Source organism: Macaca thibetana, chromosome 18 (assembly GCF_024542745.1).
Source record: "Macaca thibetana thibetana isolate TM-01 chromosome 18, ASM2454274v1, whole genome shotgun sequence".
In the NCBI taxonomy this organism is placed as follows: domain Eukaryota; kingdom Metazoa; phylum Chordata; class Mammalia; order Primates; family Cercopithecidae; genus Macaca; species Macaca thibetana.
Genome location: NC_065595.1, coordinates 24,607,021 through 24,621,366, shown reverse-complemented (window position 1 = coordinate 24,621,366; position 14,346 = coordinate 24,607,021). Strand labels below are relative to the sequence as shown.

The 14,346-nt window shown below is 42.0% G+C and overlaps 1 protein-coding gene across 15 annotated transcripts in view; it reads right to left on the bottom strand.

The window, feature by feature from the left end:
- Nucleotides 1–5,434, bottom strand: part of TCF4 (transcription factor 4) — a 368,073-nt gene extending 362,639 nt beyond the window's left edge. For 3 of the 15 annotated variants that reach the window (XM_050767834.1, XM_050767833.1, XM_050767835.1), the window contains exons 1-2: nt 2,620–2,711; nt 890–962 (exon numbers count right to left, since the gene is read on the bottom strand). In XM_050767834.1, the coding sequence (XP_050623791.1) occupies nt 890–962; nt 2,620–2,691 (145 nt within the window). In that variant the 5' untranslated portion in view covers nt 2,692–2,711. Of the gene's footprint in view, nt 1–889; nt 963–1,424; nt 1,731–2,619; nt 2,712–3,614; nt 3,942–4,052; nt 4,210–4,887 lie in introns of those variants that run through there. The other 12 variants (XM_050767841.1, XM_050767844.1, XM_050767842.1 and 9 more) reach the window with 8 other exon arrangements.
- Nucleotides 5,435–14,346: the final 8,912 nt, after the last annotated feature.

Sequence of the window (14,346 nt, the reverse complement as noted above, 5' to 3'; positions counted from 1 at the left end):
AAGCATAAATGGATTTAAGCCTCGGACTTAAAGGACAGCAGGCAACGATGTATAACTTTTTCTTATTTGAAATTCATTGGATTAAAAAAAATACATTTTAAATGTATATTTTCACTCTGCACTTTTAATAAGAGATATTCAAATAGCCCTGTAATAAACCCCTCCTTAGATGCCAGATAATCACTGTGCACACAGATTCCTTTGTGAATAATGCTAGCGTCTTTTTTAAGCATCACCCAAAGATCTTTCATTTATAAAACGTAAAAGTCCTTCCAGATTTGCAACTTTAAATACAGTAAAAATTCATTGCACAAGCAAATCATTAGGGAAAAGAAACAGCTAAAGTATCAATAAGGGCATCTTAAATATAAATGAATTCATATTTAGCCTCTAAGATTAGCAAGAGGCTATTTACAGCTATGGTTTACTACATAGCATTCATTTGCAGAATTAAGTGTTCATTTCTTTAAAAGGGTTAATTGTATACAGTACCTAATAAATGATATTATTTACAAGGGATTTTCCCATTTTATGAATGTTAAGAGATTTTTTCCCCTTATTTTCAAATAGGAAACATTAATTTATTCCCCATGTTAACACTGGTCTTATCTTTATGTGTTTGATTACAACTGTATTAGAAAATTGCTTTTAAATTAAGTGATGGAATTTTGAAAGAGTTTCCTTGACTTAAAAAAAAAGACCTAATTTTAATTGCACAAGATAACATTTTGTGTAAGATATACCACTGATGGGTAATGCAATAACCATATCATTATAGGCTAAAATTCAATGACTTTTTCAGAACACTTCAACAGAGCCAAAAACATATAATTGAGTAAATAAACAGCCAAAAACATTTAACTTCACACTAAGAAAAGAATTTACATACTTGAGCCAGTAAAATGTCCACTTGCCAAAGAAGTTGGTCCATTTTTCCCACTGCTTACAGGAGGTGAAAACATCTAAAAGAAACAAAGAAATATTACAGTTGAAAATAAGACATTTGTGCCTTCAGAGCTCCTCAAAGATCTTTCATACTGTTATCAAACAGCTTAGAGTTTATGCTAAGGGTTTATTTAGTAAAATACATCACCATCCAACTTAAAACTAAAAGAGAAACAACATTCCACATTCCAAATCCCACCCCCAGCCCCCATTATCACTCTGTTCTTTCTTTTTCCTCAGGTTCATTAGATGGCCAAGCAGAACTACTACATTTGGAACAAACAGAGTCCCCATAATGCTATCAAGATTCAGGTTGGAGGCCAGCAGCCTCTCTAGAAAAATACTAGTTTCACGAAGAAGAAGAAAAAAGTTGTTTGTTTTATATTGGAAACCTTGGCCATAAACGTGGCAATGTCCATTTCCATCTCGTATAGGATTTGCCTGTCATACGTGAACCCAAATAAAAATAAAAGTGCCACCTGCACTAAATTCTCATTTCGTCTCTAACAGGAGAGCAATTGGAAGCAAGACTCTCTCTCTCTCTCTCACTCTCATTCTCTCTTTCACTCCCTCTCTCTCCAGCATTTATTTCGACCCTAATTGGTTTCCCTCTTCTTCGACGTATCTAGTGGATAATGCACACCTTCCCTGAGTCAGAGCCTGCAAAAAGCAAAGGAACGAATGGAGAAAGTGCAACAAGCAGAAAGGGGGCTGCAAAGCTGCCTGCCTAGGGCTACGTTTCCTGGCAAAACTTCCGAAAGCCATTTCTCCAAAAGAAGGTCTAGAAGAGGAGGAGGAGGAGGAGAAGGAGGAGGAGGAGGAGCAGCAGCAGCAGCAGCAGCAGCAGCAGCAGCAGCAGGAAAGAGCCCCACTTGGAAGGCGGTTTGGATTTTATTTGTGTGTTTTGTGGATTCTTTTTATTTTGCTTTACAAATGCATCTTACACCAAACTCATCTGGCATTAAAAATGAATTCATTCTCCTGACATGTCTGGGACTTGGTTTAGGAAAGGGAAGCAGAGGGATGGAGAAGGACCAAGTACAGCCGTAAAACTCCACAAGTGTGTTAAGTTCCGCTTTGTGCTGATGCCACGACTACGAAATTTACCAAAACAGTCCAAAAGGTTCTAAAGAACGTATGCTCAGCATATCCACACTAGTTTTAAGAATTCTAGGAAAAGATGTAACTAGGAGGTAAGATGTAACTAACAGGTCCTACTAATCCAAAGCATCATCAGCTTAAAACTTTAAAGAGACAACTGGGTCTCCTATTTTCTATTTGCCATTTCCAAAAACAATAAATAAAAGGAAGAATAGTGTGCAAAGTATAAGTAGTCTCAATGTTCAGACATGGCCAACTTTTAGGGGTGGTTTACAGTTTTAGGGGTGTCTATTTTTGCTTTCCACTGGGGTGAGATTCCATTATTTGGGGTAATCAGTGGGTCGGGAATTGAAGGCCGGTAATAAAACTCAAAAAAACAAAAAGCCTGAATCTTCCATCACACCCCAAAATTATAGTTAAAAACTTGTCAAAAAGACCTTCATATTTACCAAGGATTCAGCCAATTAAAAATTATTACTGTCCTTTGGATTCCTACTGGTTTCTAGCTGAAGTGTTTGGGTTTTTGTTTTGTTTTTTTCACAGCTGTTGTTAGTTTCCACCGTTCTTTCTTACCGCACTGAAATCCAGTAAATCACTCAGCTCTTTGTCCGTCCCTAAGGCAGCCATTCGCTGTTGGTGATGCATTTTAGCAAAATCACACAAACCTAGAAACATGGAAATAACCGCAATCAGAAAATCCAGTCCCAATCCTTGGAGAAAACACAATCGGATTTTTGGAGACTGGGGGGTTGGGGGTAGGGACGTGGGGGCGGGTGGGATTAAGGTGGAAAGGAGGAAGGGATGGGAGACTTGTTGTTGGGTTGGGTTTGGTTTTGTTTTTTTAAGATGGAATAGGCAGCAATAGCAAAAAAAAAAAAAAAAAAAAAAAAAAGCGATATTGTATTTCCAAAGAGACGATCAAACTGGTAACATCCACTGTAAAACCAAATCCGGGAAAGAGAAAAAAAAAAAAAAAAGCCGCTCTTCAGCGCATCATTTTATGCAACAGGAGGTAGAGCGAGAAATGAATGGATCACAGAGAAAAGAGAAACTACTGAGAACGATCCGGTCTCAACTTTCCCCCCACCCTGCACCCCACCCCCCTCGCACACTCACACTCGCACACGCACACGCACACACACTCGCACACACCACTCCCCTCCGCTTTTCAAAGTAGCTATCAAGAAATTAAAGATGAGCGTCTCTGGAGTGAAAACACGTCCAAAGGGGGAGGGGTGGGGTGACAGGGTTGGGGGGAGTGGAGTGGAGGGTCGGGTCCTGTAATTGTCCAGCACCCTAATTTGTGAAAGAAAGGGGTTATAAAAATTAAAGTCAGGCCCCTGGCAAAGTCCTCGGTCCCTCCGAGGGGGCATCGCGGGGAGGGGCGGGGGGGCTGGCGGCGGGGGGGAGGGAAGCGGCGGGAGGGGAAGGGGTGTCTCTTCTGGGAGCGCCGGGCGCCGGGAGCCCGCGGCGCGGGAGGCGCGGAGCCGCGTGCGGGGCCGCCGAGCCCGAGCCCCGCGCCGCCGGGCGCCTCCGCCCCGCCGAGCCCCGCCGGCGCCGGTACCTACCGCCCGCGCGCGAGAAGGGGCTCTCCGTGCACCGCCGGCGCCGAGGCGGCGTTCATGTCTAACCGCCGCCGCCACCGCCGCCGCCTGCTCCTGCGCCCGCTCCCGCGCCTGCTGCCTCCCCGCCGCCGCCGCCGCCGCCGCCGCCACTACAGATCCGCAGACACACAGCCAAGATCCCTGACTCTTAACACCAACTCTCTTCTCCGGGGAGGGGAGGGGACGGAGGGAAGGGGGGAGGGGGAAACACGCCGAGGCGCACGGAATTGCAAGTTCAGCAAAGAAATGGGTGGGGGGGCTCCGGCGGGGAGACGCGACTTGCTCCGGGTCGGGCAGGCTAGGATGCATCCCCCTCGCACCCACCCCAAGGGAAAAAAAAAAAAAAAATCTCAACACCTCCCCCGCCTCGCCAAAAAATACAAACGAAAATTCATCGAGCACCTCATTTTTCCCCAGATCGTCAGTTACAATCTGAAGCCTGAACAGTTCAGTTTTTGCCCGTTGCATCCCTCGGAGGCACTTTGAAATTTATTCGAGTTTACATCCCTTCACTTCTTTCTTTCTCTTACTCTCGTTCCCTCTCACTCACACATCCACACACGGCAAAGCAAGTTTATACTAGGCTGCAAATACACGTGATGCAAAAAGACTTTGCCAAGAGGAACAATATTTTTCTTTTTCGTCTATAAATCAAGCCACATTTTCCTGGGGAGATTTTCGTTTCGGTAGTTTTGCGTTGGGGGCGAAATCTGAATTGCACACTTTCTTTCCCCTCCCTTTTAAGTCACAGAATAGTATAACTGCAAACTTCGGGGGAAAAAAAAAAAGGACAATTTTTGGGGGTGGATGTTGTTTTGTTTTTGCACTTGAGTTCCTAGGCACGCTAAGTCCCTGTTCGCCAACACTGTAAGTTTTTAATTCAACATTTACCATTATAGGCCCTTCATGCTCTTAAAACATACTTTTTCACATCACTTTTTAGGATAAAATTTAAGCTTCATAATTCTATCGTTTTGTAATAACAAGCGTGCTTTATCCGGTATATGCAACATACGCTATTTTAACGTGTGTTTGGAAAAAAAAAAAAAAACACATTCTACAAACCCTGGTATTGCTAGATGTGCGAGTACATACACAAAATGCATGCACACACTTTTTCCCATTGGCAATTATTTAATAGGTTGTCCCTTTTGTTTTAATAAAACATCGGGATCGACATTTTAAAAATTAAATTCAATTACAAACAGTTTACTCTGACGGCAAATTGAAACGTTACCTTAAATGGCCACAAATATTCTCACAATATTCCAAGGAAAGAGACTTTAAAAAGATAGACAAAAATCTTCTGCAAGTACTTAGTATCTCACATGTGTATCCCCAAAAAGTATTTTAACTGGTACTCAGTCCTGCTCCAGGGATATCCACAGATTACAAGATTATGCACCTGGCTCTGGTTTTTGCATTTTCCACCATAAAACTGCAACAAAATTCCCTCCCCCAAAAAAGAAATCATTAAAAAAAAAATCCAACAACTTTTTCTTATTGTTTATAAAAAACAAAAATCAACACAGGATAGTTATAATTTTTCCTCAAACAAATCTTGTTGGTGATTTTTTTTCTTCTTCTCTCAAGTATTAAACTTGTTCCAAGTTTAGAGGTGTCTCATCATCATCATCCTCCTCCTCATCATCATCACCATGGACTCCCCCGTGGAGTCACATTGATAATAATAGGTTTCCCTGAAAGATACATTGTAATCCATTCACATCCGGGAACTGCGGGCTTATAAAGAGAAGGAGCTGCGGCCGCGGCTGCTCCTCCAGACAATGACTGGGAAGGGGCGGGGCGGGAGCGGGCGACCATAGAGTGGTAAACAGAGCTCCTAGAAAGGCGTCCAAGATGGCGGTGCGCGTCGACCACGCCTCCTCCAGGAGCGGAGGCGGGTGGCTGTCCTCGGGTGGGCGTCGCGCGTGGGGCGGCACTGCGGGAGTTCCCGAGGCCGAGGTCGTTCGCAGGCCCCATTTCCCTGCGCTCTTATTCGTGTTGCCGCTTCTTGGCCGTCCTTGCTCTTTAACACAAAAGTGTAGTTTCGGCATAAATTTACAAATTAAACTCCACAGACTTCTGCAGGGAAGTGAGATCCCCCTAGGTCTCCCTGAGGAAGGCTCGGGAAGGACTGGGCCGACCTTCCTCACAGCAAGCCCGACCCCGGATTCTCCCACTTTGTGGAGCCGGATTTCTCAGGGAGCCTTGGGTGGCATGGGAAAAGGCCTCTGAGCCAAGTTGGTCCTAGGCTGAAAGAGGGATGAACTCCCCCACCCTATCTTCTTACAGGTCCATGGAATTGTGAGGACTTTCTAAGTCCAGAAAGTCTTCACTTGGAGAAGACTTTCATCTGTTGCTTTGTAGACTCAAATGTAGTTTGTACCATTAGCCACGACTGGCTCAACTAACTGCTTGTGGCCAAGCAGTTACCTTCTCTAGCCAGTTTTCTGGTCTGTGAAAAGCACATAATGCCCACTTTACGAATTTTGTAGTGGATACCGATAAAGATGAAGCCACCGTGAAAGGAATAATTCCTTTCCATGGCTAATTCATTGCTAAATCAACTGAAACCTCTAACCTAGCCAGTGGAATTTTAAATGGAAATTTCCCTACTCCAGAAGAATAGCTTTTAGTCCTTGCAACAGAAAAGCAAGTAACAATAACGACAGGTAACACATATAATATGTTTACTATGTGCCAAACACTGTTCTTATAATTTCACAAATATTGGTTACTTTAAGCCTAAGAATAACCCTATGGAGTGTGTGTTACTACCCTATTTTGTATATTGGGCAACAGAAGCAAGTAAAATTGGGTTGCTTGACCCAGGGAAGAAGTTTTCTAAGTGGTACAAACTTGCCTAACTGTCACACAACTATATTGAGTGACAGAGCCCACCGTTGAAACCAGTCTGTGATCATAGTCCACATTCAACCATATTCCTATACCATCTGGCAGTGGGAACTAATCTCCATTTTTCTGATAGAAGTTTGTGGCAATAACAGAGTTCAGATGGATTTCGGGGATCTTTTATTTACATGTAAGTTTTTACAGAACAAGAATAAAGGCATTTATTGGTTGTTTCCTGTACATTCATACATGGTGAAGATTCCTGTCTTCCATCCCCATTCTGTGTTCCCATCTTAGAATCATAGCTTACATTTAGACATTACTTTATGCTGCATTATCACAAGCATCATCCCCAGTTCTCAGAGTTAACCCCTACAGGCTCTGCTTAGATGATGTAATGAAAAGATCGCAAACGTTGTGTTAGGAGAAATATTCCACTGGTTCTACCTCTAGTCATTCTGTGACCTAAGGCCCAATGTCAATGTCTTTTGCTGTAAAATCCAGAGATTAGATAATCCAATAAAACCCCTTCTAGCTTTTAGGTTTTTAAGATTCCTCATCCCGCTGAATTTCTTTTATTGTTTTGTTTTGTTTTGTTTTGAGACAGAGTGTCGCTCTTGCTGTCCAGGCTGGAGTGCAATGGCGCAATCTTGGCTCATTGCAACCTCCGCCTCCCAGGTTCAAGCGATTCTCCTGCCTCAGCCTCCCAAGTATCTGGGATTACAGGCATGCGCCACCCCGCTCGGCTAATTTTGTATTTTTAGTAGAGACGGGATTTCTCCATGTTGGTCAGGCTGGTCTGGAACTGCTGACCTCAGGTGATCCACCCACCTCAGCCTCCCAAAGTGCTGGAATTACAGGTGTGAGCCACCGCACCCAGCCACATTCCGCTGAATTTCAAGGGCAATAAATAATCCATCCAGAAACCAGTGATAAGATGAAGTTTGGGATCTAAAGGTATTCGATTGCTAGTCTAGTTGCTTGTTCATTTTTTGACCCTACAATCAGAAAATGATGGAACCACCCTTCATATTTTAAATTTCAGGGACAAATGTGGGTGTTTTGTCTTCTTTTTTTCTTTTTTTTTTGGTTTTGTTTTTGTTTCTCCTTAATTGTCAGAGAATAACTACTTATTCTGTCAGAGAATTGTCAGAGAATAAGTTATACTTAGAAGATTGGAGGCACCTAAGAAAAGGAGAACCAAGATGATCCTGTGAAACTTAAATAAAAAAGGAGGGGTAGTAGGTATGTTTTGGGGTGTCTCTTCAATTTGCAAACTCCCTTGTCTAGGAACCTGTTCATAAATCCTCATATAGAGGTTTGTCTTAGTCAATTCAGACTGGCCAAAATACCATAGACTGGATGACTTCAACAGCAGACATTTGTTTTTCACACCACTGGAGGCTACAAAGTCTGACATTAGGGTGCCGTCATGGTCAAGTTCTGGAGAGGGCTCTCTTCCTGGCTTGCAAATGAATTCTCACTGAATTCTCACATGGTGGAGAAAGAAAGAGCTTTGGTCTTCCTTCCTCTTCTTATGAGAACACTAATGCCATCATGGAGGCTCCCCCTTCATGATCTCAGTTAACCCTAGTTATCTCCCAAAGACTCCATCTCCTAATACTAGCACATTGGGAATTAGGGTTTCAACTGAATTTTGGAGGGGACGCAAACATTCAGTTCATTGCAAGGTACAACTTGATGGGGGTGTCACATGACTCCTTCTTGCCCCATCCCCACCAGCCCCAGCAGATTGGACCCCAGGAGCGAAAAGAGGAAGAGATTGACTGTAGCCTATGGTGAGTGATGGATCAGGCACATCTTGTAGTCAGCGGGCCAGACCTGGTCCCAGCAAGCTAAGCCATGTGAGAGCCATGGTTATAGGGAAACAAGAACCATGAGTAAGCAGAGGAAGCTGCTCTTCAGATAAGAGAGAGCAGTCTTGGGAGTTCCAAGAAAATCAGACAAACAATTAAGTTCTAGGAAGAAATGCCTAGAGATTATTTCCCAATTACTATGAGGAGTGCAGTATCCCCTGTCCATGAGATTGCTAATTCCTACAATGTTCCCCTTCCCCAGGTGAGTTGACCTATGTTTCTGATCCTTACTACTAAAGAACTTCATACAAAAAAAGATTCTTTACCTTTCAACATTGTCAAAACTGTCATTAACATTTTTTTCTAAAGTAGTGACCGCTATTCTAGGGAGTAAACTAAAAAAAAATTGCTTCACTCCCACATGATAGAGAGCCTATCTGATTCATTGTGCCACCTATAATCAGAACAGCACAGACACGTGTCATTCATTCCCTTTTCTGTCTCTTTGTGACCTTGGGCAAGTTTCACATTATGTCAGATGTAAAAAAAAAAAAAAAAAAATTTAACTATCTTAAATACCTTACATGACTGATTAAAATCAAATGAGATAATGTAAATGAAAGTGCTTTGTAAATGATAAATTTCTGTCAAATATAAGGCATCATTATTGCATGAGCTGAGTTAATGCCTAAAGATAATGCTTCTTTCACAGTAGCATGGAAGGAGTGGCAAATATTTATACCCCATGGATTCGTAGACAGAAACAAATTATATATTCAAGGGTACTTGGTCTAAAGCCCTCATTTGTAGTTGAGAATGTCAAGGCTCAAGTGGGAAGACTAGGCCAAGGTCATGTCGTTAATGAGCGGCATAGCCAGGCAGCCCTCTGGTAATCCAGAATGCCCTACCATTCTCCTTCAAATTCCATCCAGTTTGTACTCCCTGAGTCCCACCTATGTTAAAATAAACAAGCAAATAAAGCCACAAACAACAACAAAAATTAGCTGTCTGATGCTCTAATGAAATTCATCCAAAGATGCAGCAAGTAATTTTTGAGCATCTACCTTGTGTCAGCAGCCATTCTCTCAGGACCTGAGGCAAAAATGTAGGGAAAAAAAAAATCGGAATGAGATAAATGTCAAGGGCAGTCTTGATTGAATGGCTAAGTCACAGTAAGCAAGATACAGCCTGTGGCAGATGTGTAGAAAGGGAAGACTGTCCCAGCATATTTTTAGGTTGATATGTCAAATGGGTATAACCAGCTAGGACCTCAATCTGGAGCCCTACTCACACTGTAAGTCTGAGTCAGAAAGGCAGCTGGCAAGAGGGATGGGGAGAGCTTCAGACAGTTTGTGTGAAAGAAGTCCAGAGATTTATGAGACAGAGTCCTCTACATACCCCGGGGCCTTTGCATATGCTGGTCTCTTAATTCTTTCTGTCACTGTTCACAAGGCTAACTCCATATCATCCATCCTTCTGGTCTCAACTTAAACATCACCTCCTCCTAACTAGACCTTCCTAACTATTCTGTCTACAGTAAGCGCTTGATCGTGTTATTCTCTGCCATAAAATTAGCTCAGGGAATAATGCATTTCCTTTTACGTCGCCCATCATCAGACTGTAGACTCTACGATGCCAGAGTACATAAATCTTGTCCATTCCATGTCTCTACACCCACTGCAGTGCCTGGCACTTATAAAGTATTCAATAACTATTTGTTAAATAAATGAATGAATAATCTGTCTGTACCCTCAAGATGCACACTTTACCCTGAAGAGTACAACTTGTACATTTTTTCAAATCAGTTTTTCTTGGGGTTTCATTTTAGCTTGATTTCATTGTTAGTAGATGTTGCTGATGAGTTTGATTTCCAGCAGGCTACTGACTCCTGTCACTTAAGTTCTAGACCCTAAAGATATAACTACGATAATTGCCTTACTTTACCAAGCCGTGGGGACAGTGTCTTCATTATTGTTAATATAATACAAGGTGCTGTCATCATACTGCTTAACTATTATAACATTTTAACATTTTACAGAGGAGAAGACTGACGCAGCCACATACGGCAGAGCTGAGATTTAAACATAGGTAGACCATGCTTCTCCTTACAGCTCAGTGACATGTGCCATGGCTTTAGGTCATGGCCAATGGCAGGGAAGATCTGCATGTGCCAGACTTTAAACTTGCAGCACACACAAGGGAAGGCAGGACCACCCAGGTACAGACAAAATACTCTCTAGCTGACAACCTCATTTCTTCTCTGGATCTCCATTCCTGCCCTAGTCTCCCACTCTGCAAGTCCTCAAAAAAAAAAAAAAATGACAAAACCCTGAAAATAGAACACGCAAACTGCAACAGAGAAAACAGTTTTATGATTAGAAGGAGGCTTCTCTGAGGCTGCCACTAAATCTTTCGAGTCTTATTTAAATTAATGTAACTTCATGGACACTAAGAATGAAAGATTGTCAAAGATGCATTTTTCTCTTTTCCTTTCCCAAACCCCCAAAACACCTAAAAGTAGGAAAAATCAAAATTCTGCCTTGGCAGGATTATGATTCAATTCACTGTCTTTCCTCAACACCTTCTACCATTATTTCTGCATGGGTCCCACTGTGCACAATTATTGGTTTATTATGTTCTCTGTTTTCAGTGCATGTTCCCCCTCTAAAGGTGAAGAGCAGGTCTTTGTATCCTTAAGACCCAACACACTGCATAGTGCATAAGTATTCCTCCAGGAATGACCCAGAAAATTAAGCAATTTTGGAAATCAAGTCATACATAACAGATTGATGTTTAAGATAATAAACCTTCCTTAATAGACCTAGACACGTACAGAGTAGAATTTAGATTTTGCCGGCTTTTAGATGGTTTGGGACTTTAGGAAAAGGAAAAAAATAAAATTTTAACAATCTTTCATTCTGAGTGTCCACGGAATTTTGGTAATTTAAAGAAGACTGGAAAAGATTTAGTACTAGCCTTCTAGAAGTTACCTCCTAATCATAAAACTGTTTTTTCTGTTGCAGCCTGAGTGTTCTATTTTAAGAGTTTTGTCATTTTTTTTTTTTTTTTTCTGGAGGGCTTGCAGATTTCTAGGGCCAGAATAGAGATCCAGAGAAGAAATGAAGTTGTAGGCTAGAGAGCGTTTTGTCTGTACCTCCGTGGTCTTGTTTTCCCTCGCGTGTGCTGAAAGTTTAAAAATCAGCACATACAGGCCAGGCGCAGTGGCTCGCCCCTGTAATCCCAGCACTTTGAGAGGCCGAGGTGGGTGGATCACTTGAGGTCAGGAGTTTGTGGCCAGCCTGGCCAACATGGTGAAACCCCGTGTCTACTAAAAATATGAAAATTAGCTTGGAGTGATGGCACATGCCGATCCCAGGTACTCAGGAGGCTGAGACGGGAGAATAGCTTGAACCCTGCAGGTGGAGGTTGTAGTGAGCACTGGTGCCACTGCACTCCAGTCTGGATGACAGAACAAGACTCCATCTCAAAAAAAAAAAAAAAAAAATCAGCACATGCAAATCTTCTCTGCATTGGCTGTCACATAAAGCTATGGCACATGTCACTGAGCTGTAAGCAGAAGCTTGGTCTACTTTTGTTTAAATCTCAGCTCTGCCATATGCAGCTCTGTGACCTTGGACCTGTACCTCTAAGCCTCCCTTTTCTCATCTATTAAAAGGGTATAATGCTCTGTCATAGAATTATTATATCAGATTAAATATAAAATACTGGCAAAAGCACTTAGCTCATTCAACAATTGTAACCTAGTAATTAGGATATATATGCTTTAATGCCACATTTTTCATATGTCGACTCAAGTGTTAAAACTCAGGAAGTTTGGATCCATTAGCTGTTTTTCACAATGCATGGAACCTTTAGAATCATGCATGTGACAGCAGTGATCAGATGTGCCTGAGAAGAACACATTTCTTTAATGGTCATGAAATGGATTTAGATCAACTTTTCATTTTTTGTTTGTTTGAAGTGAAATTGCATAACAGAAAATACTAACATGCATCATAACAATTAAGAGTATTGCTGATTTACAAAAGTCTTGCTTCAGTTGTATAATATACAGTATAGTACATGCATACTAGGTTATCATAAAAAATGTTTATAGCCACTGCTCAAGTAGATAGGTGATATGGTTTGACTCTGTGTCCCCACCCAAATATCATGTCAAATTGTAATCCTCAGTGCTGGAGGAGGGGCCTGATAGGAGGTGATTGAATCATGGGGGCCGACTCCCCTTGCTGTTCTCGTAATAGTGACTGACTTCTCACGAGATCTGGTTGTTGAAAAGTGTGTAGACCTCCCGCTTCGCTCTCTCTCTCCTGCTCTGCCATGTGAATATGTGTCTCCTTCCCCTTTGTCTGCCATGATTGTAAGTTTCCTGAGGCCTCGTCAGCCATGCTTCCTGTACAGTCTGTGAACTGTGAGTCAATTAAACCTCTTTTCTTCATAAATTACCCAGCCTTAGCTAGTTTCTTATAGCAATGTGAGAACAGTCAAATGCAATGGGCCTCACTGCTTTGCTAGCAAGGGTGTTCATGAAGCCTATTATGGGATCATATGGAGAGGAGAAAACAAAGCTAATCATCTTTGCGTTCCATTTCTTCGCAAATTGCTTGATATTTCAAACCCAAGAGCCACTTTCCCTCTTCCCTCTCCCCCAAAGAAAAGGAGATGGTTAAAAAGGCTGAGGTGGGCGGATCATCTGAGGTCAGGAGTTTGAGACCAGCCTGGTCAACATGGTGAAAGCTTGTCTTTACTAAAAAAAAAATGCAAAAATTAGCTGGGTGTGGTGGTGTGTGCCTGCAATCCCAGCTACTCGGGAGGCCAAGGCAGGAGAATCACTTGAACCTGGGAAGCGGAGGTTGCAGTGAGCCAAAATCGCATCACTGCACTCCAGCCTAGGGGACAGAGCAAGACTCTGTCTCAAAAAATAAAATTAAATTAAATTAAAAAATAAAGGTTTAAAAAGAGTAAACAATGTAGAAAGAATAAAAGACATTTTGGAAAACAGAGAATCTTTTGCGTATTCCCAAGTACAATAAAATAATTGCAGTTAATATATCTAATCTGGTTTTTAAAATCTTCCAAAAGCTGCCCTCCAACCCCACCCCCACCTAACTTCTCCAACTTTATTTCCATATATTTCCCTAAAGGAAGTCTTTGCTCTAGTCAATTAAGCATAGAACACATAATATTGAGGACACAAGACATTGAGCAGTTTGTCTATGAAAAGCACTATGCAAGGGGCAATGAAGAATTCATTCAAGATGAAAAACTGGGGCCCTTAACCTCCCAGCCTTTACATGCTAATGGGTAGGCTAGACGAGAATAAGTCTCCAAACCCCTGACAAACTATATAGAGAGTTATCAAGAGGTAAAATCATGCCATAACCCTATAATGCAAGGAGTCTTTGCTGTCAGCTGGAGAGATCTTAGAAGGCTTCTTAGAAGAGATGAGACTAGAGTTGAATCTGGAAAGAAAAGTGGTACTCCCATGAAGCAGACAGAGAGAAGAATGTCCTGGGCTGAAGCATTAACTCTGGCAAAGTTGGGAAGGCTAGAGAGTAAGGATCTTGTTAGGGTTTGTGAGAAGAACCAAAGGACTAAACTGTTAAAACTCAGCAAATTTGGATCCATTGGCCTTTTTTCTATTTTCTATTTTTTTATTATACTTTAAGTTCTGGGATACACGTGCAGAACGCACAGGTTTGTTACATAAGTATACATGGGCCACTGGCATTTTTTCACAATGCATGGAACCATTAGGATGATCACATGGCAGCAGTTATAAGATATGCCTGAGCAGAACATTCTGGAAGCAACATGGAGGATGAATAAAGGTAAGAAGAAACTGAAGGCAGAGACCAGTTAGAAAGCTACTGCAGTTCACTTAACTACTGCTTATGAGATTCTGAAATAGGGCTGTGGCTATGGCCATGAAAACGAGAAAACTCATTCAAGAAATGCTGTGTATAGGTTAGCAGAAAAGCCATCAGGGTTGTGAAGCAATA